The 20,364-nt window shown below is 37.5% G+C and overlaps 1 protein-coding gene across 1 annotated transcript in view; it reads right to left on the bottom strand.

The window, feature by feature from the left end:
- The window catches only part of GALM (galactose mutarotase), a 53,548-nt gene extending 33,444 nt beyond the window's left edge, over positions 1 to 20,104 (bottom strand). Inside the window, exons 1-3 of the mRNA XM_051975147.1 lie at positions 19,651 to 20,104; positions 10,151 to 10,305; positions 4,817 to 5,023 (exon numbers count right to left, since the gene is read on the bottom strand). Coding sequence (XP_051831107.1) covers positions 4,817 to 5,023; positions 10,151 to 10,305; positions 19,651 to 19,840 — 552 coding nt within the window. The 5' untranslated portion in view covers positions 19,841 to 20,104. The remainder of the gene's footprint in view (positions 1 to 4,816; positions 5,024 to 10,150; positions 10,306 to 19,650) is intronic.
- Positions 20,105 to 20,364: the final 260 nt, after the last annotated feature.

The following is a 20,364-nucleotide window of genomic DNA, read 5'->3' as shown; positions in this document are numbered from 1 at the left end:
GCCTTTATATTTATAAACTTGAAAGAGAAAATGTGACAGCAACCAGGGATTCACAATGTATGAAGCAATGATCATCTTTACATTCTTTAAGTGCTACAGAAAGCCCACCTTACAATGTGGTCATCCCATAAATAGAGTAACCAACCAGATTAGAAAATGCTTTTAGATACCATCAGCCACAGAACTAATTTTCCTGCCTACATAAAACTATGCTACCAAGAGGTCAGAAAACAGAGTGGTTTTAAAGTATTTCTGACTGCTGGTTGGGTAAAGATATAACTGACTTTGTTCCCTTTTCTCAGAGGCCACCCATGAACTGAAGAGCAGGGTCAGAACCTATGATGAAATACCCCACATGGCCTCATTTCTCAATAGCAGCCTGCAGGCTAGAATGGAATCAATTTTAAAGCATTTTTTTAAGGACTTATAATATCCCCGGCAAAACGGACAAAATTAAAACAGGTCTTTTGGAGGAAAGGTACACATATACACACACAAATATGTAAACAAATTCAAAATATGTTCACAGCTACCAAAAAATAATTAGGAGGAGGAAGGTGAGAAGACTCTGGTCTCAATGGTGAAAGATTTGGGAGGTTAGGGAGTAGAATATGTCACTTGAGGTGAGCCCTGAAAGGGGTAGAGATTGCAAAGATTGGAGATGAGAAGAAGTCTAAGCATGGGGAAAATTATGGAGACAGAAGATGAAGGATGTGTGGACACTGAAGCACGTCTCAGTTTCACTGAAAGGTAGGAAAGCATAAAGAGAGATGGTAGGTGATTAGCCTGGAAAGGAAGGATGGAGACAGACAAGCTCTGAATGCCAGAGGAGTTTACATTTTGTCCTAAAGAGAACAGAAAATCATCGAAGCTTCTTGAGCACCGGATACTGTGGTCAGATATTTTTGTGTGAAGAATTAAAGGGGAGAAAATACTTGAGAGAGGGAGTCCAGTTAGGAAGCTTTTGCAATAGTTTGGATGGAAGGTGATGGGACTTTAAGTAGGATTAGGGCCAAGTGGGTAAAAAGAGGGAAGGGATACACGAGAAGCACCTTGCCCGATGCTGTTCATTAACACAAAATAAGCAGTTTTAAATGCTCTTTCTTTCACTCACTCATTCATTCCTAAATGCCTGGTGAACCAAGCTGCATTGCCCTTGGTGAGAGCAGACAGATCTGGCTGTCAACACAACTGAAGCAATCATGTTTGTGATTTTATACAGTGTCCTATGACCTGCATGTGTTTATTCCTTTTTTAAAGGATGATCATAAAATACTTGGCAAGAGGAGTGACTGCATAAACAGACTTTGACAGTCTGTTATCTCTGGGTTTATGAGTATTTGATTTGGCTAGCCATCCCTAGTTCCATGGTACTAAATTTTTACTCCTCATATAGATTCAAAAGTGGAGGAAAGGAGAGAGGAGAAATGAACACAGCATCAGGAGACCTCAGTTCAAATTCCAATCATTGCTATGTGATTTCAAGACAAGTCATGTCAGCTCACAGAGCCTCAGTTTTTTCTTCTAGAAAATGGATTCGTGTCCCTTCCAGCTCCAACATTCTTTGTCCTCAGAAGGAAGTTAGTACCTCATTTGACAGTTTACAAAAATTCAAATAGCTTCTCTAAGACAATTCTAATCCAATCCTTGAGATATGGATGGAACTAGGGTGCCCATATTTGGTGTTTGAATCAACTTGGTGCTACCTGTGGAAATTACTTCTACACTATGGAAATTATGAAGAAGCACCTAAGTAAGTTTTCTTAGATTTCTGCCTTAATTTTCTTATCAGTAAAATGGGGACAATAACAGCAACTACTTGTCAGGGTTGTTGTGAACATCAAATGAGATAATATTTGTAAAGCATTTAGTGAACCTTAAAGTGATACATATATATATGTATAATGTGTACATATATATATTTATTATTATCATTACTATAGGGATGCTTTTTAGGCAGAAGGAACATTAAAGTTTCAGGTATGATAAAAAATCCATTTTAGCTAAAGCATAACCCCCTAAAGGAAGAACTAGATAGAAGAACTGGCTTGGGCTCAATTATAGAGGGCCTTATATACCAAGTAAATACTACTCATCAGTATATAAGCCAGAATCATTAGTGAAGCTAGGGGAGGGAGGTGGGGAAGGGCTGGGCAGAGAGTAAGGTCTAAATAGATTTGCAAAAGGTGGAGAAGGTGCTGCAGCGGATGGAGTGGGAGACACCCAAGAACATAAAAGACCTGCAGAGATCTGTGGGATTTGCAAAGAGTATTTCTTTCTCTCATGTCTGACTTGGCTTGACCTGAACCTCTCAAAGGTCTTCTTCAGCATTCAAAAGGTCTTTTGAGGGACCTCAGCTGCAGAAAAAGCTTTGAGGAAACTGAAAACCCAGCTCAATATGGCCTGGCTATTACACTGCGGCCTGGCTATTAATAAACTCAGGCCCACAAAAACCAGTTGTGAGCGCCTTATGTCTTGAAAAGGAAAAAGAAAAAGAATGAAAAGTTTTTCAAAGACTCTTAAAAGCTGTGTATGGTTCCCACCTGGGTATTACACAAAAGTGGGAGAACATGTTTTATTGAAATCTAACCCAAAGAGCTGGGAAAGTATAGCTAGAAACCTTAGAAAGGAAAATCCAGGACTTAAGTTACAGCATGGGGAATCTACAACAGAAAGACAATTGTGTTGGCCATTTTTATGAAGCCTTCCCAGCTGCAGATACGACAGTGCAGGTGAAAGAGGAAACAAATGGGGGGCTCAGAGGGACACCTGCCTTTTAGCCTTCATAATTCATGTTGCAATGATTTCAGGACTACTAACATTGGGGGAGTTTTAACAAACTATTATTTTTGGTTTGATATTAGGAATGATAATAGCTTGTCCTTATATTTACAATACTTTAAAATATCACCTTGTTTTGTCCTCAAAACAACCCTAGGTGATAGGTGCCATTATTATAGCCATTTTACATTGAAAAAACTGAAGTGAACAGAATAAGTGACTTTCATCTGAGGCCTGATTTGAACTCACTAGACAAAAAGATCCTAGAGCACTGAGAGGCCATTGGGACTCATAGAAAATTATTTTTCAGTAGATGCAATTTAATACTCCCCTCTGCCCTACTGATTCTGAAGACTTAATAAATTGAGATTGCTAGTATATAGATAAGGTACAACTGAGATATGTAGAAGGGATTATAAAAACTCCTCAAAGAGCACAAGATAAGAAATGAGTAGGAAAATGCAAGCACAGCAGAAAGAGATCTCAGAAGTCATAGAAAACCACTGACAGAATAGAAGTTGCTACTTGTCCAGTTTAAAGCTGATCCTGATATTTCTTATATTCTAGCTATACACTTTATGTTAGTGGTAACAGTAACAATCGGCATTTTATACAGGTTTTGCAAAGCATTTTATACATATTAGTTCACTGATCCTCATAACAACTCTGTGAGGAAGGTACTAGTATTATCCCCCTTTTATGGAGGAAAAAACTGAGATTGTATAAAGAGGTTAAGTGACTTGCCTAGGAACCATGAAGTAAGTGTGTCTAAGATGGAATTTGAACCTGGGTTTTCCTAATCAAATTCCACTAATCTATGCACTGTACTATCTGACTGCCTGTTAGCATGTCAATAGGATGCTGAAAGAGGATGGAAGGAGAAAAAGAGACAGAGAGACAAAAAGAGATAGACACACAGAGAGAAACACTGATCTACAAGAAAAATGAACAGAGAGCTGGGATGCTCAAGTCCTGACTCCCGACCCTCTTTCAGACTTCGGGTAAAGCTCTTCTTTTGGGAATCTAAATTCTATGACATCTAAATGTCTCATTCATTCATTTATTTATTCTTTTTTTTTTTTCAAAGATAGGACTGTTCCCATGCAAAACCAGTCTACTCTCAAATGTCTTAGACAATATCTAACATACTACAGGTGCTCAATAAATATTAACAACATGAGATTAATTCTTTTTTTAAAAGAAAGAAACCAGGATTCTCTTTGGTAAATTACTGGAGCATTAAATGACCATACCCCCAGATAATCTCCAAAGAGTTAAAGCATACCATGTAGTGAGAGACCACAAAGATGGGTAAGATAACTAAGATAAAATCAAGGAGGGGCAAGTAACTGACCTGGGCACAGCCCTTAAAAGGAAACAGAGGATGCCTCCCAACCTAGAAATAGTGTCTGATCAATCTCCTGTAGCAAAAAGTCTATGAGATTGGGGAAGGTAAGTATACAACAAAGATCAGAGCGGAAATTAGAATGGATGCAGAGTATAATAAAAGTTGACATTTAAAGAGTGCTTTAAGATTGACCAAGTCTAGGTATGTATGTATATATATATACATAAATAAATAAATATATGTATGTATATGTATATGCATGCATACATATATTTTTTAATTTGATTCCCACAACAGCCTTGTAAACTAAGTGACACATATATTATTATATCCATTTTACAAGTGAGAAAAAATAGCCTCAAAGAGATTACATGTTTATCCCGTAGTCCTACAAGTAGTCTCCAAGACACTCTTTACTCCATCATGTTGTTTATATAAATGGATATTTGTAGGTCAGCCCCAAGAGGGAGATGGAGAAAGAGAGCTGGAATTTAGCCAAGATACAGAAATAGTTAGTGACTAACACGTGGGAAAGAGCATTAATATGTCAGTCCGATATCCTTCCCCAACACGTATCATTCTCATCAGGATTATCGTTATTTAACTATTTCCAGGTTGGTGCTTCTATTCTTCAGGGAGCTACCCCACAAAGCACGCATGTAGTTCAGAAGAATGGGTCACACTTACATGGCCTGCCAGGTTGAAATACGAGTGGTTGGTCAGACTGACTGGCGTGGTACTGCTGGTTTGGGCTTTGTAATTCACTATTAATTGCCCCCCATCGAGCGTGTATGTGACCCAAACTTTCAACTCGCCAGGATAGCCTTCCTCACCATCTGGACTGGTCCGGGAGAACTGAACGCCATTTGGCAGCACTTGAGGGGTCCAAAGGACCTAGAGGAAGATATTATTAAAATAAATCAAAACACAAAGTAAATATGCCCTGCAAAATATTCAAGGAAATCTAAACTCAGAAATATAAAAATGATTACAACAATTCTCTATTTTTTTGAAAACAGTATTCTTTAATCTTTCTGTTGTTTATTTAATATGGGAAAAATTATGCAGAACATTGTCTTTATTTCTTTTATTTTTTCCTTGCAAAAAGGCATATAATGTACTATTTCTTTTTCCTCTTCTGAATTCTTAATTTAAAAAAAAAAATTCATTTTCCTTTATTTCTCCTAGAGCCTTACTCACATTCTGTTCCAATACTGAAATAATTGCTTTAACATATGGTGACTGGAAACTGGCATGACTATCTTAGACTTTGGTTTAAAAAAATTAATTCTTCTCTGGGCTCCTCTACCAATGGGGAGCAGAAAATGAAGTTAAAGCTTGTTATACAGTTTGGACTTGGAATTTCTCTGGGTCTCAGTTTTCTTATCTATAAAAGGAGGAAGTGGAGCCAGACTAGATAACCTCTGGTCTGAGTGTTAATCAGATTCTGTGGAAACTGTCTTTCTGCATCTTTCAACACTTGCTCTGAATTCTACCTTCTGGGACTAAGAACCAGAAATAAAGTTCCTTTGCCTCATAGCAATCCCTTTAAATACTGGAAAACAATGATCACATTTACCCTAAGTCCCAATTTCCTCTTTTTTAGGTTAAAGAATTGACTCTGAAGCCAGAGGATCTGGGTTCAAATCCCTCCTCTGGCACTTATTAGTTGCATCCCTTAAATTTCTTTGGGCCTCATTTTCCTTATCTATGAAACAGGAGGAGAAGAATGGGGAACGCTGGACAAGGTAGTTTTATTTATAAGTGGGTATGGTGGTAAATGTTTAACAACCAGTTCCCCACTTTCTTAAAAAAAAAACAACTTTAAAGTTTGACCCCTATGATTAGCATTTTCTCTATCACTTAAATCTAGATAATCAACAAAACAATAAATCAAGGCCTGATTTGTAGTATTAACAGATTTTGGGGTTGCAAATGCTCAGAATAAAAATTTAACAATTTGCAGAGCTGGTTAGAGCTGGCTCCAGTACACTCTTGCTTCAGAATGTTTTTAGTTCATTAATCAATCCTGTTGAACATGAATTACAAAGCCCTTCACTCTCCTAGCTGCCCTCCTCTAGGTACTCTCCAATTTATCAATGTCCTTCCAAAAACAGAGCATTCAGAACTGAATTTACAACTCCTTCTGCAGCCCAAGAGGAGGTTAGACAGGTCTGTGAATAGAGTGCTGGACACTGAATCTCAGGAAGATCTGAATTTAAATCCAGTCTCAGAGACTTATCAGCTGTGTGTTATTGGTTTAAATCCTGTTTACCTCAGTTTTCTCATCTATAAAATGGGAATAATAAGAGGGTCGTTATGGGGATAAAATGAGATAATAATTGTAAAGCACTTAGCTCAATTCTTGATCCATGATAAGTGCTATATAATGCTCCATTATCATTATAGTATAACAGAACTATTGTTACTGTTGTTCAGAATGCCTGCTTCTCTCTCTCTCTTTTTTTTTTCCACTGACTCTCTTAATTTAGTTTTGATCTCAAATGTCTTGACTGTCAAAAAAAAAATGTGTTTCTCCTGTCACATTGCTGACTCAGGTTGAGATTACAGTTTACAGAACTTGTCATACTTTTTTTTCAGATCAACTGCTGTCTGGCCACAGCTCTTCCATCTTATACTTATGGGATTTGATCAATTGGTACTAAGACCTGAGTTGTTCTGTCACAAGATTTTAGAACACACAATTTGGGGAAAGATTTACATCCTCAACTACAGGAAAAACAATTGAAATTTGAAATTATAACAGACTTTAGTGAAATCAGTCTCATAATCAAATCATTAAGCAGAAACTTTGAACTTTAAATAAATTAAAAATCTGGATTCTAAATTAAAAATGTGAAAGCAAAGGAAAATATCAGCAACATAGAATAATATCATAATAATAAATCACATCACAAAATTAAAATAATTACATATAATTATTTAATTTAAAATATGTGTATTGTTATTAGTTAAATGCTTTTATATTTTCCCCAAATAGTCTTTTCTATGCATGTATATGTTTTTCATAAACTTTAGATTATGAAACCATTTTTAAAATATGGTAAATAGAATATTTAGAGTAAGATATTCAAATATGGATACTCAAACTTAATTCCCTACACCAAAACAATTTCTAAAAACAAAGAAGGGAAAGAGTTTTGTTTTTTCTGGAAAAAATATGTCAGCATGCCCTGGTCTACATTGAGCATTTCTGATTCTGAGAGGCTTCTAAGAAGAACTAGGTTTTAAAAAATATATATCAATATCACAAATTTTAAAAATACCCCCAGAAATGAGCACCCAACTATAATATCCTTTGATTTTTAAAAAATTCATTGAGTAGACAGATAATGTCACTTGAGCCACAAATTATGAAAAGTGAGAATACATGAACAAAGCTCAATGCAGAAATCCAGCATGCATTTTTTGTAGTAAGCTAACCTGACCATAATTAATGGGATACATAATCATCACTGTGGTATATGGCAATGAAGTATAAATGATAAGCAGGTCCCACCAATGAATGTAATTATTACTTTTCCACAGATCAATTAAGCATTTGGGAGAGTCAGCTGAAGAAGGAGCTGGATGGCTGAGAATCTTGTTTTTAGTTCCATCATCCCTCAGGAGTTAGGAGCGGCCAGAAGCTAGGCACTGAAGTACCCAGGATCCCTATTTAAGGTGGGGCAGCCTTCTCCCCTCTGCAGCTGGACTCTGCACTGGACCTTGCCCAGTGAGTAAGGAAGTAAGGAAGGGAGGTCAGACAGAGCAAATTTGAGTCCCTCAAAGCAAAGGAAGAAGTTGTAGGAGTGACAAAGCAAAGTAATTATTCTTCTTTCCAGTATTGTTAAGGGTTAAGGAAAAGGAAAGTTCATCATTCCTAGAATTTTCAAATTCTTCTTGCCTTTTCTATTTTCTATTTTGTAGGTCAGACTTTATGTGTGGGAGTAAATGGAATGCTATGACTATAGTTAAGCCTATTCATTCCTTCCCATCACACTATCTGAAATTTTTACCAATTAGGGATTAATTTGCTTCACAGGATTATAGAACTGAAAGGGATTATCTTTGGTTCATAGATAATATAATGTAATAATAGTGTATATATTATTAAATATAATATATTTGGTCCACAAATTATATATGATGTGATAATATTGTTATATATACTATGAAATATAATATTTTTGGTTCATAAATTATATAATAATCAAACACTATATTTGGCTCATAAATATAGAAAATGAAGGAATCTAAGTAATTATTTAAGCCCAACCCCTTCATTTTACAGATGAGGAAAAGAAATTTAGACCAGTAAAGTGATGTGTTCAAGATCATATGGGTAGTAAGTGATAATGAGATTCAAACTTGGGTTCTCTGCTTTTAAATCCAGCAGCTTTTGACTTATGGGAAGGATATGATCAGACTATCAACCATAATTAACAGGAATTCATTTAATCAGATTCCTTTTCAAATGCTTGGCTGAAATCCCCTGAGAAAATCGCAAATTTTCAGAAGTGTTACTTTTGAACATAGGATAGTTGGGGGTAGACAGGCCTACAAAGTTAGGATAAGGTTTTCATATATGGATACCCAACTTCTATTCCCTTCACCAAATAATTTCTAACAACAAAGGAGAGAAATTGTTTTGTTTTGTTTTTGAAAAAAAAAAAGTCAGCTTTTCTATATCACTAAACCATTACAACCTCTATGTATTATTGATTTTTCTCTCTCTATCACAGGTCCAAAAATTTCCACAACATTTATATGAAAGTTAGGGGGAAGAATAAGGACTTGCTCAAAGATTTCATTTACTTTGCAATTTTGACTATAACTATTAGCCCTCCCTTCTCTCCTCCTTAAAGAGACATAGTAGCTGGGTAGTATAAGGTTAATCTAGGTTCAGAAGTTTATTACTGCTCAGAACCTTGGTTCAAACAAGACATAGGGGAAGAGGAAACATAACAAAAGTAATACACCATCAACAAATGCTGTGATCACTATAACAATTAAGACAATATAAGAAGCAAACAAACACAGCATCACTACTCCAGCGAAGCACCAACACCCGAGTTTCTTGGCTGGGGAATCCTGTTCATACCTAAAGCGAGAATCCCTTCCTGGATAAGATTCCAAAGTGTCTACCCCACTATGGAGTTTCAATAGGCTGAGAACAAAAGACACTATGCTAGGTATTCTCATTTGAAATATGACTTTTGAGACAAAGCAGTCTCCCATTTTGGGGTACTCTGTCTCAAAGAACCCACCAAGGAAAACATTTGTTCATTCCTTTAGGATGATTGAGTTTACTCAGGGAACTGGCCAGGTTTTCAGAGCAAATACGGGTCAGCAATAAAGGAAGCTTATTAATCAATGCACAGGGAGGGTGATCTTTCCTTCCTATACTCCCTGGCATTCTATCAGATAACTGCAGGCACATTCTCATGAAAAAGTTACACAAAGGACATAGCCAAGATGCACTAGGATTGCTTACAGGTGTTACAGTGAATAGAGATTTGACTGTCCAGGATCACAGGGCTAGTAACTTTCTGAGGCTGGCTTTAACCCAAGTTTTCTTGACTTTAGTCCAGTCCAGGAAGTCAAGGGACTCTATTTGTCATTCTTTCTGCCTTGGGCTCCTCATCCAGAAAATGGAAATAATAATAGCACTTTTCTCTGAAGGTTATTTTGAGGGTCAAATAAGATAATATTTGTAAAGTATTTTGCAAATCTTAAGACACTATAAAAATGCTAACTATTATTACATCCAATTTCTTTCTATGAATAGCAAATAAATCCTATTTTTGCACCCTTGTATCTGAGAATAGTCTTCTCCTCCTCCTCCTTCCCTGACACTGTTTATCTTATGCAGTGAGTTGGCTTTTGCGAAGATGTAGGAGTCTTGGATTGTGTGGCAGGAACAGAAGGTGTGAGGGATGATAGGAAGACCATTCTACGATGAGCAGAGTGAGCCACAAACATGGTTTAGTGAGAACTCTACCAAGCATCCTCATTTACCTTGTCAAAGCCTTTAAGTCCTCCATGTAAACTATTAGGTCCGTTGTTAATGGCCAACTTGTATTCTTTCCCATCCACGGTGAATGTTCCTTTGGCAATTCTGTTAGCCACTCTTCCGACTACTGCTCCAAAGTAGGGATGCTTCTTGAGATACCCTATAAGACAAACAATCATTTCTTTAATTTTCTAAACAAGAATAAGGATAACAAGTCCTGTTTATGACTGATTTTTGAAGGATTGTAAGGATTACATGGTATATTGTCAAAGAATCTACTGTTCACATAAACATTGATTAGAAGTATTTTTCATGATGTCAATAACAGCAATGAATTTTTACAACTCTGCAAACTAACCTTGAAGCTTAAATTTTTCTCCTCCTTGTAGCATAATCCAAGAAGAAGCAATCAATTCCTGTGAGCAAATTGATTAAATGCCTACTCTATGAAAGCATGTACCTTGGGGTACACAAAGATAAGACTAAAATTGCTCATGAGGAACCCATCATCTAACCAGGGCAAAGACAAATACTATTTATTTTTGGAAATGCAAGGGGGCAGAAATGATATCATCAGAAGCAATCAAATAAATAATGATTGTCAGGGAAACTGCAGACCATTAACATACACACAGGTTGATTACTGCTTTTCATCAAAGATCAAGACTTTAGGAGGCAGATTGGAGAAGTAAAAAAAGGATTTAAAAAATGAGATATGCATAGAAAACATAATTTGGATTTCTAAAGGCTAGCTTAAAATATAAGGGAGCTTATAATTCAGTTTCAATTGTTCAAGAATGGACAGAAGCAGCTATAACCAAAGAAAGAACACTGGGAAATGAATATAAACTGCTTGCATTTTTGTTTTTCTTCCCGGGTTATTTATACCTTCTGAATCCAATTCTCCCTGTGCAACAAGAGAACTGTTCGGTTCTGCACACATATATTGTATCTAGGATATACTGTAACCTATTTAACATGTAAAGGACTGCTTGCCATCTGGGGGAGGAGATGGAGGGAGGGAGGGGAAAAATTGGAACAGAAGTGAATGCAAGGGATAGTGTTGTAAAAAATTACCCTGGCATGGGTTCTGTCAATAAAAAGTTATTTAAAAAAAAAAAAAAATATATATATATATATATATATGTGTGTGTGTGTGTGTGTGTGTATGTATGTATATATATATGTGTGTGTATGTATGTATATATATGTGTGTGTGTATGTGTGTGTATATATATATATATATATATATATATATATATATATATATATATGCTTAAAACCTGGCCAGAGTTGAAGTATGCCTAAAAAGAACTGGTATATTTGCTGGGAGTCCTAAAACTATAATCATCAAAAAAATTTCAAATAGGAAACAAGGAGGGAGAAAACCATTCATGTATATTCATAAAACTAGGTACCAAAGAGCAGTTACAATGTTCTCTAGAAATTCACAGAAGACAATGCTTAGAATCAGTAATAAAATTTTAACCTTAGATATTCACCATACATACATGCATGAGTAAGAAAAGCAAGGTGACCTAGAGGAGACAAATTGGACATAGATATTTTTGAGGCTTCAAAGAACAAGTTAGATTTTTGTTTAAAAGATGTGTACCAAAAATGGAAGCAAGAACAGATAAAATGAATACATAAGTGTGGTACAATTTGGTTAAAAAAAAAAAAAAAAAGGGTCAATTACATGAACTCCATGGAGAGTGAAATGAGCAAATCCAGGAGAAATTTGTACATAATAACAAGAAGATTATATGATGTCAACTGTGACAGACTTAGCTCTTTTTCAACAATGAGGTAATTCAAGGCAAGTCCAATACTTGGGATAGAAAGTGCCATCTACAACCAGAGAGAAAACTATGGAGGACTGAATGTGGCTTCAAGTGTCGTATTTTCATCTTTTTTGTTGTTATTGGTTTGCTTGTTTTTTTTTTTTCTCATAGTTTTTTTCCCCTTTTGATCTGATTTTTATTATACAGCATGATGAATATGAAAATGTTTTGAAAATTGCACATTTTTAAGCTATATTGTATTGATTCCTATCTTGGGGAGGAAAAAGGAGAGAGGGAAGGAGAAAAATTTGGAATGCAAGGTTTTCCAAAGGTGAACACTGAAAACTATCTTTGCATATATTTGGAAAATAAAATACTATTGGGGAAAAAAATGGTATCAGGAGTCCTAAAGCTCAAATTGAGATTAGCACAGTACCCTGGAACATATTTAGGTGCTTAATAAATGTTTATTGATTGATTATTGAGCTGAAGAATGCTAATTAAAAAAGGATTTAGGTGGCTATTTTAACTATTTTGGGGGGGTACTTTTTTTTATTATAGCTTTTTATTTACAAGATATATGCATGGGTAATTTTTCAGCATTGATAATTGCAAAACCTTTTGTTCCAAATTTTCCCCTCTTTCCTCCCACCCCGCCCCGGGATGGCAGGTTGACCAATACATATTAAATATGTTAAAGTACAAGTTAAATACAATATATGTAAACATGTCCATACAGTTATTTTGCTATACAAAAAGAATCGGACTTTGAAATAGTGTACTATTAACCTGTGAAGGAAATCAAAAATGCAGACGGACAAAAATAGAGGGATTGGGAATTCTATGAAGTGGTTCATACTCATTTCCCAGAGTTCTTTTCCCTGGGTGTAACTGGTTCAGTTCATTACTGCTTTATGAACTGATTTGGTTCATCTCATTGCTGAAGAGGGCCACCCATCAGAATTGATCATCATATAGTATTGTTGTTGAAGTATATAATGATCTCCTGGTCCTGCTCATTTCACTCAGCATCAGTTCATATAAGTCTCTCCAGGTCTTTCTGAAATCCTCCTGCTGGTTGTTTCTTACAGAACAATAATATTCCATAATATTCATATACCACAATTTATTCAGCCATTCTCCAATTGATGGGCATCCACTCAGTTTCCAGTTTCTGGCCACTACAAAGAGGGCTGCCACATTCGTACACATACAGGTCCCTTTCCATTCTTTAGTATCTCTTTGGGATATAAGCCCAGTAATAACATTGCTGGATCAAAGGGTATGCACAGTTTGATAACTTTTTGAACATAGTTCCAAATTGCTCTCCAGAATGGTTGGATGTATTCACAATTCCACCAACAATGTATCAGTGTCCCAGTTTTCCCACATCTCCTCCAACATTCTGCATTAACTTTCCCTGTCATTCTAGCCAATCTGACAGATGTGTAGTGGTATCTCACCACTTAATTTGCATTTCTCTGATTAATAATGACTTGGAACATCTTTTCATATAGCTAGACATAGTTTCAATTTCTTTGTCTAAGAATTGTCTGTTCATATCCTTTGACCATTTATCAACTGGAGAATGGCTTGATTTCTTATAAATTCAAGTCAATTCTCTATATATTTTGGAAGTGAGGCCTTTATCAGGACTGTAAAAATGTTTTCCCAGTTTATTGCTTCCCTTCTAATCTTGTCTGCATTAGTTTTGTTTGTACAAAAACTTTTCAATTTGATATAATCAAAATTTTCTATTTTGTGATCAATAATGATCTCTAGTTCTTCTTTGGTCATAAATTCCTTCCTCTTCCACAGGTCTGAGAGGCAAAGTATTCTATGTTTATTTATAATCTCATTCTTTATGCCTAGATCATGAACCCATTTTGACCTTATCTTGGTGTATGGTGTTAAGTGTGGGTCAATGCCTAATTTCTGCCATACGAATTTCCAATTTTAACGATGTATTTTTAAAAAAATGATGAAATAAAGGTTAAAACAGCTGATTTGGGGGGGGTTCTTCTGAGATGGGAAGACAGGAGAGCTGATTTCCATCTAGGATTAGCAATCAATCACTTATCAACAAACCTACAAGCATTTTTTAATCATCTACTATGTGTCAGGTCCCAGAAATGCTAACACAAAAATTAAAGTTCCTGCCCTACAGCGCTTAAAATGAGCTAGGTGGTGCAATGGATAGAGCACTAGCACTGAAGTTAGGAGGACCTCAAATCTGGTCTCAGACACTTAACACTTCTTAGCTGTGTAACGCTGAGCAAGTCATTTAATCCCAATTGCATCAGCAAAAACAAAACAAAACAAAACAAAACAAAATCATTCAATCAGCCAGAGAAAAAAGATAACTGAGTGAAGGTAGTTGGCATATGGTTTAATCCAATACCTAAGATGGGCTAAAGGCTGCAAAAAGGGATCAATCCAGAGGAGTGGGATGGGAAGCAGGCAGAAGAGTGTGAACTAACTCCCTCAATAAAAAAAAAAAAAAAAAAAAAAAAAAAGCAGAGAAGATAAGGATCTGGAAAGCTGGCTAAATTTCCTTTTAAAACCTGGAGGGGATGTGAAACACAGCTATGTTCTCATGCCAATAATCAATGGGAGAGAGTACCCTTTTCCCAACAGGTGCTGGCTACCCTTGCTCTACTGATTACTAGATAGCCCTATAACTTTATATGCAGCTCAGTTCCTGAGAGGACTGCCATACAATACAGGGACTATATCTGGTACTAAGAGAATGGTATTTGATCTGTGATTCCAATCTTTACTAGTTCTAGTGCAAGGCTTCTTATACTTTTTCCCACTCATGACCTCTTTCACTTGAGAAATTTTGAAGCTACTCTGAGCATATAAAATAGGTATGCAAATCAAAGATTTACTGATAATAAACCATAATTTCACAACTCCCACATTCAGTTCTTCCACCCACAGTTTAAGAAGCTTTGTTTTAGTGTGCCTCTAGGCAATGATTTCATTTTTCTAGGTCTTGCTATTTACTCTTCTATAAGATGAGAATAAATGAGGATAATATGAACCATACTACTGGAACCATAAATCTCTATATTTTATTCATCTATGACACCTTTCCCCTCCTTCCCCCCTTCCCCCAAGCAGCTGAAAGTTCTGATGGTCTATATTCAGGACATGTTTCACATATAAAACAGCTGCCATCCCCTTCATCTGCATGAGCGGTACAAAATTCAGTCTGGTCATTAAAGACTGACTGCTCCCACTTTCTTTTGTGAAAATACTTTCACAAATCAGTCTTAACAAAGGGGATTTGTACCACAATGGGGGGAAAAAATGGCAAAAATGACATGTTAAGAAAGAAACCCAAGTACAGTGAGTATCTGGGACTTGCTTACTTGATCTATGGTGGTGATGGATTGGGGCCAATTTTCAAAAGGTAAAAAACAGCAAAATTATTTTTTTACTTAAGACTGCTGACATTTTTCTGTAACTAAAAGAACATTCAGATTATCTCCTCAGCATGCTGTAGAGGACAGATCTTATTTTCCTGGAGACATTTGAATCACTATGACCTCATCTGTCACCTCAAGACATCTGAGCAGCTTATTTCATCTCCCTGTGAAATTGGGAGATAGCTAACATTCAGTCTAGAGGGGCCGGGAGTCAAAGGATTAGACATTCTCAGCTGTTCCCTATGGTGCACGAGGACAATCTTGAGGATTTTATTAACTCAAAGTAACCATTTCCTCCTCTGTCAATCTTCACTACTGAAACTTGCTTACTAAAGGTTATTAATAAACTAGAATTCAGCAATATAATAGCAGAGTTTGTTAATGCAATTCCTGTTAACAGCTGGCCACAGTGGCTATTCCTAAGAATTAGAAGCCCCTTCTATTTCAGGCAAGACTCTGAATAGAAAGACTGCATCATAAAAGGGAAACAGGAGTCCACTTATAATCCATGAAGAGTATTGAGAGTGTCTGTAGAGGCTTGGTATTCAGAGCTTGTTTTTGAAATTCCACTCCTTTAAAAGTAGTTCTCCTCCTCCTACCTATCAATCTTTAAGTAAAAAGGAAAAGGAAATTAAATTATTATAGTATATTAAATTATGCAGGTTAATATTTTTAAAGTCATGTCAATATCAATCCAGCACCTAGATAAATATTTTAAATATCATGACTCAATACTGAGCAATTCTCCCCGGAGGAAAAGTTTTATCATTGACTTCCCTTATGAACTCTCAGAATGGAAAGTTCCACAGACTGTCTGATCTGTTACAATACAGCCTGGTTTTATTTCTTTTTCCTTCTGATATTCTTTCCCGTAATCGTTTCTTCAACTGAGGTCCCCTAAGGATCAGCAGCATAATAAGAGATGTTTGCCATAGAATGTTAAGAGATCAACTGATTTCTACTTTGGTTCTGACAGAGAAGGAAGCCCAGTCCAAGAAACTGGCTTATTTCCAGCTGTCACACTGTGACAATGTAAGCCCATTAAGCATGTCTAAGACATTTATATATTTTAAGTTACACATGGCTCAAATTACATAAATGCGGGACAACTGTCACAGTGCATAAAATGCTCAACTTGGAGCAAGACCTGAGTTCAACTTCAGTCAGTAACAGTAATTTCTGCTTCGGGACAGAAACCCTGAGGCCCTTTCCTTCCCACATGCATTTATTCATTTATTTAGATTTCTTTGTATTAGATAAAAGAGGAAATTCTTTGTGTTTATCGCAATCCACCCTTAATCACTGAATGAATGCATCCGGAATCGAGTTTAAAAAGGCCCAGGTCTCCTACTGCATCCAAGGTCATCTCCGGTCCGCCAGATCTATATCTTGCCACTGCACTCAAGTGGCTCTGGGCGGGGGAAAGTGAGATAGGGGACCTTCCTGCCCTCCCTCACTTAAATCCAATTCACTTACATGTGATGGCATCACCTTCTTGATGTCAAAAGATTCTTTTCCACAATGAAGGACAACAATAACACTGATTGTTCAGACCTAAGCAACTCGATTGATTTTTTTTTTTTTCTGTCTCAATTTTCCTTTTTATATAATGGGGATTATACTAGCCTCCATCTTTCCGAGGTCATTGAGAGGAACAAATGAAACATTCTTTGTAAAGCACTTAGAAAACCTAAAAGTGTTAAAATAATCAAGTAAATACCAGATATTATAATTTTCTTACCATTAGGTAATGATGGGAATGGGCAGATAAACCATAAGATGCAACCTTATTCAAATCAATTAAGGATGAAGAAGAGAAATACTAATAGAGGAAATCACCTCTTTGTATCACTGGAGTCTGGAGAAATCTTCTGACTCCACTGGATGCTTTTTATACTAGTCACTTAACCTTTCTGTGGTTTAAGAAGAAAACTCAGTTTGTAAACATTTGGTCATACCAAGGATTGTGGAGGGAGTGAGAGAAGGATGGGGAGGGCATAGAAAGGGTAGGAGGGAGAAAGGGGGAAAGAAAAAAGAAGAAAAAGAGAGAGGGAGGGAGAAAGAAGGAAGAGAAAGTGACCGAAAGACACACACATACAGATAAAGACAGAGATAAAGAGAGGGTTGGAAGATGTCTTCAAGTCCCTGGGTAAAGATTATTTTGAAAATCCTTATTCTTACTTTCTGATTCAGTAGGAAGCAGAACCCAATCAACTAACAGTTCTTCGCTCACCTCAACACCACCACTCACTAGAACCCAGGGGGGAAACCCAGATATGGTAGGGGTGGGGATAAGGAGTAAGGAAGTGTACAATTACCTTGGTACACTTTCCTACCAGGGAAATTAGACAAAAAGACTAAATATAATAATTCATGGTAAAGGAATTTACCTTTTTCAAAATAAACAAGCACAATAGCAAACCATGGAACATAAGAGGAGATAGGAGAAAACCAAGGAGTACAATATAAAGGTTTCACAAGAGATTTTTCAATATTTTTGGCTAATTAAACTGAATTTAAGAAGGGGCTGGGAAGTATATGTAGGACTCAGGGGTCCTCAAACTTTTTAAATAGGGGGCCAGTTCACTGTCCCTCAGACTGTGGGAGGGCTGGACTATAATAAAAACAAAAACTTTGTTTTGTGGGCCTTTAAATAAACTTCATTGCCCTGGGTGAGGAAGATAAACGGTCCTTAACTGCTGCATCAGGCCCGCAGGCCGTTGTTTTCCTCTCTCTCTCTCTCTCTCTTTTCCCAAATTACCATCGATAAAATCTTATTGTTCTTTCCTCCTCTCCATTTTATACCATTTCTCCTACTTGCCAGCCCTCAAGCAGGGATCCTGAAACTACGGCCCTTGGGCCAGATGCAGCGGCTGAGGACCGTTTATCCCCCTCACCCAGGGCTATGAAGTTTATTTAAAAAGTTTGAGGACCCCTGATATTCTAGACAGCTTGTAAGCTACTTCTCCCATTACCACTGGGGAACTGAGGCCTGGAGAAATTAGATACGTTTTCCAACCAAGGTTACACAAGTAATAAGCACCAGAGGAAATCCCAAATAAGGTCACTACTAATGATCTAACAACAACTTAATATTCCAGAGTATCTTTTCACTGAACCATTAAGAACTTGCTCCATTAGAGAAGTCCTTTTGAACACTCTTTATTATAATAGTAATAGTAATAATTTTTAACATTTATGTAGCACTTACTACCTGCAAAGTGCTTTACAATTATTAACTTCTTTGATCCTCAAACCTGGAAAGTAGATGTTGTTATTATTATTCCCATTTTATAAATGAGGAATCTAAGGCATACATAATTTGAATGACTTGCACAGGATCACAGAATAAAGTATCTGAGGTCGTTATTTTTTTTATTTTTTTTGGACCTCTTATCATCAGGTCTTTAGGAGTGGAGGTGAAGGGAAGTGGGTGGGGTGGGCGGAAGACCAAGCTGTTAAGTAAAAAAAAAAAAATTCATAGATTTAAAGAGTAAATCTCAAATAGTAGCAGACAGCTCAGGTCCAAATCCCCACAGAGAAGGCTGAATTAATTCCGTCTCAAGGGTGTCTTCCCTCCCCCATTCACTTAGCCCAGTTATTCCCCCTTCCCCCACCAACTCCACAAACTGACTTACAATACAGTGGAAAAGAGATATTTCCAGAGGAAAAAAAAGGCGTCTGTCTAACTCTTGTGCCAGAGAATTCCAGCCAAAACGATATTTTGGATTCATAGGCCCAGTTCTTACAGAAAAACTAAGAAAGAGGGAGGGGGGGAAGGAAGTAACCATCATTTTTTCCCTTGTGCATGAGAGAACCTCTAAGCCAGTTTCTCCTAGCCTGTATTCCTTCCAGAATGGAACTTTCCCAGTGTTAAACAGTTCAAAGACCCCTTTCAGGTTCTGTGTATGTTTTAAATCTCCAGCTCACGCTCAGTGGACTCTGGACCAGTTAGGTGAGCGGAATGGGTAACTGGAAGCCTATATTCATGTGGTTCTCAAGGCCAGGGCAATCTTTGTCTTAGTTAAATTAGGTTGGGTCATCAGACCCAGAGTAAAGAGATGGAACCCACCCTGAATCTTTCCCATGAGGTGTGGAACTTGAGTCGAGGAACCTTGGCTTCCATTCCCCCGTCCAACACTTCCTACTCTCCTTGTGACTTTGAACCTGTGCTTTGGACGCTCTAGGCCAGTTTCCCAGTCTAAAATAAAGGAACGAGGGAAAGGGGCGCTTTAGGGACACCGGGTCCCTTCCAGCTCTCAGCCCTCTGAGCGCATTCCGACCCACCTTCCAGCTCGGCAAAGCCCAGCACCACATCTGAGAACTTGCCATCTCGGTCTTTCACCTCCAAAGCTGTGACGGTGCAGCCCAGGGAGATAATCTCCACTCTCAGCTGGTCTGACCGTAGATGGAACTTTTCTACAATCCCCGCTCCGTCGGGGAGCTCCCCAAACACACTCCGGGTCACCGAAGCCATGGGCGGAGGGAAACGGTCCCTAAGCTGCAAAGCCCGAGCTGACAGACAGGTAAGGTGAACACCTAGGAACAGAGCCACCACGAGGGAAAGAGGGCAGAGGTTCCCTTATAAAAGAGGCTAAACTCCTCCTCCCCGCTGCCTGGTCTATCTCCTGGATTGGAGGGAAAGCCCTCAAATCACTTCATCTGGCCGGCTCCTCGATTTAGGATGACTTTGTAGACAAAGGAGCGGCGCGGCACGAGCTTTCCTTCTTTTCTGCAATTTTTCTTGCATTGCATTTTGGGAGTGGTAGTCTTCTAAAGGCGAGACTGCTTTCTGGGAGTACGCCAAGAAACGGGGATTTTCCCACCCCTAGCTCAAAACTAATCGGGGAGGTGGAACCCTCCGGCCGGAGAGTGAGCCTTGGACTTTGGACGTTCCACGCCCAGGTGGTTTCTGGAGTGATGGAAAAACACTGGCAACGTAGGTGGAGTAGAAAGACCAGAGTTTAGTGGAAGTCCCAAGTCCGAGCAATCCTAGTGAAC

The sequence above is a fragment of the Antechinus flavipes genome, chromosome 2 (genome assembly GCF_016432865.1).
Source record: "Antechinus flavipes isolate AdamAnt ecotype Samford, QLD, Australia chromosome 2, AdamAnt_v2, whole genome shotgun sequence".
In the NCBI taxonomy this organism is placed as follows: domain Eukaryota; kingdom Metazoa; phylum Chordata; class Mammalia; order Dasyuromorphia; family Dasyuridae; genus Antechinus; species Antechinus flavipes.
This window is presented reverse-complemented; position numbering and strand designations above follow the sequence as displayed.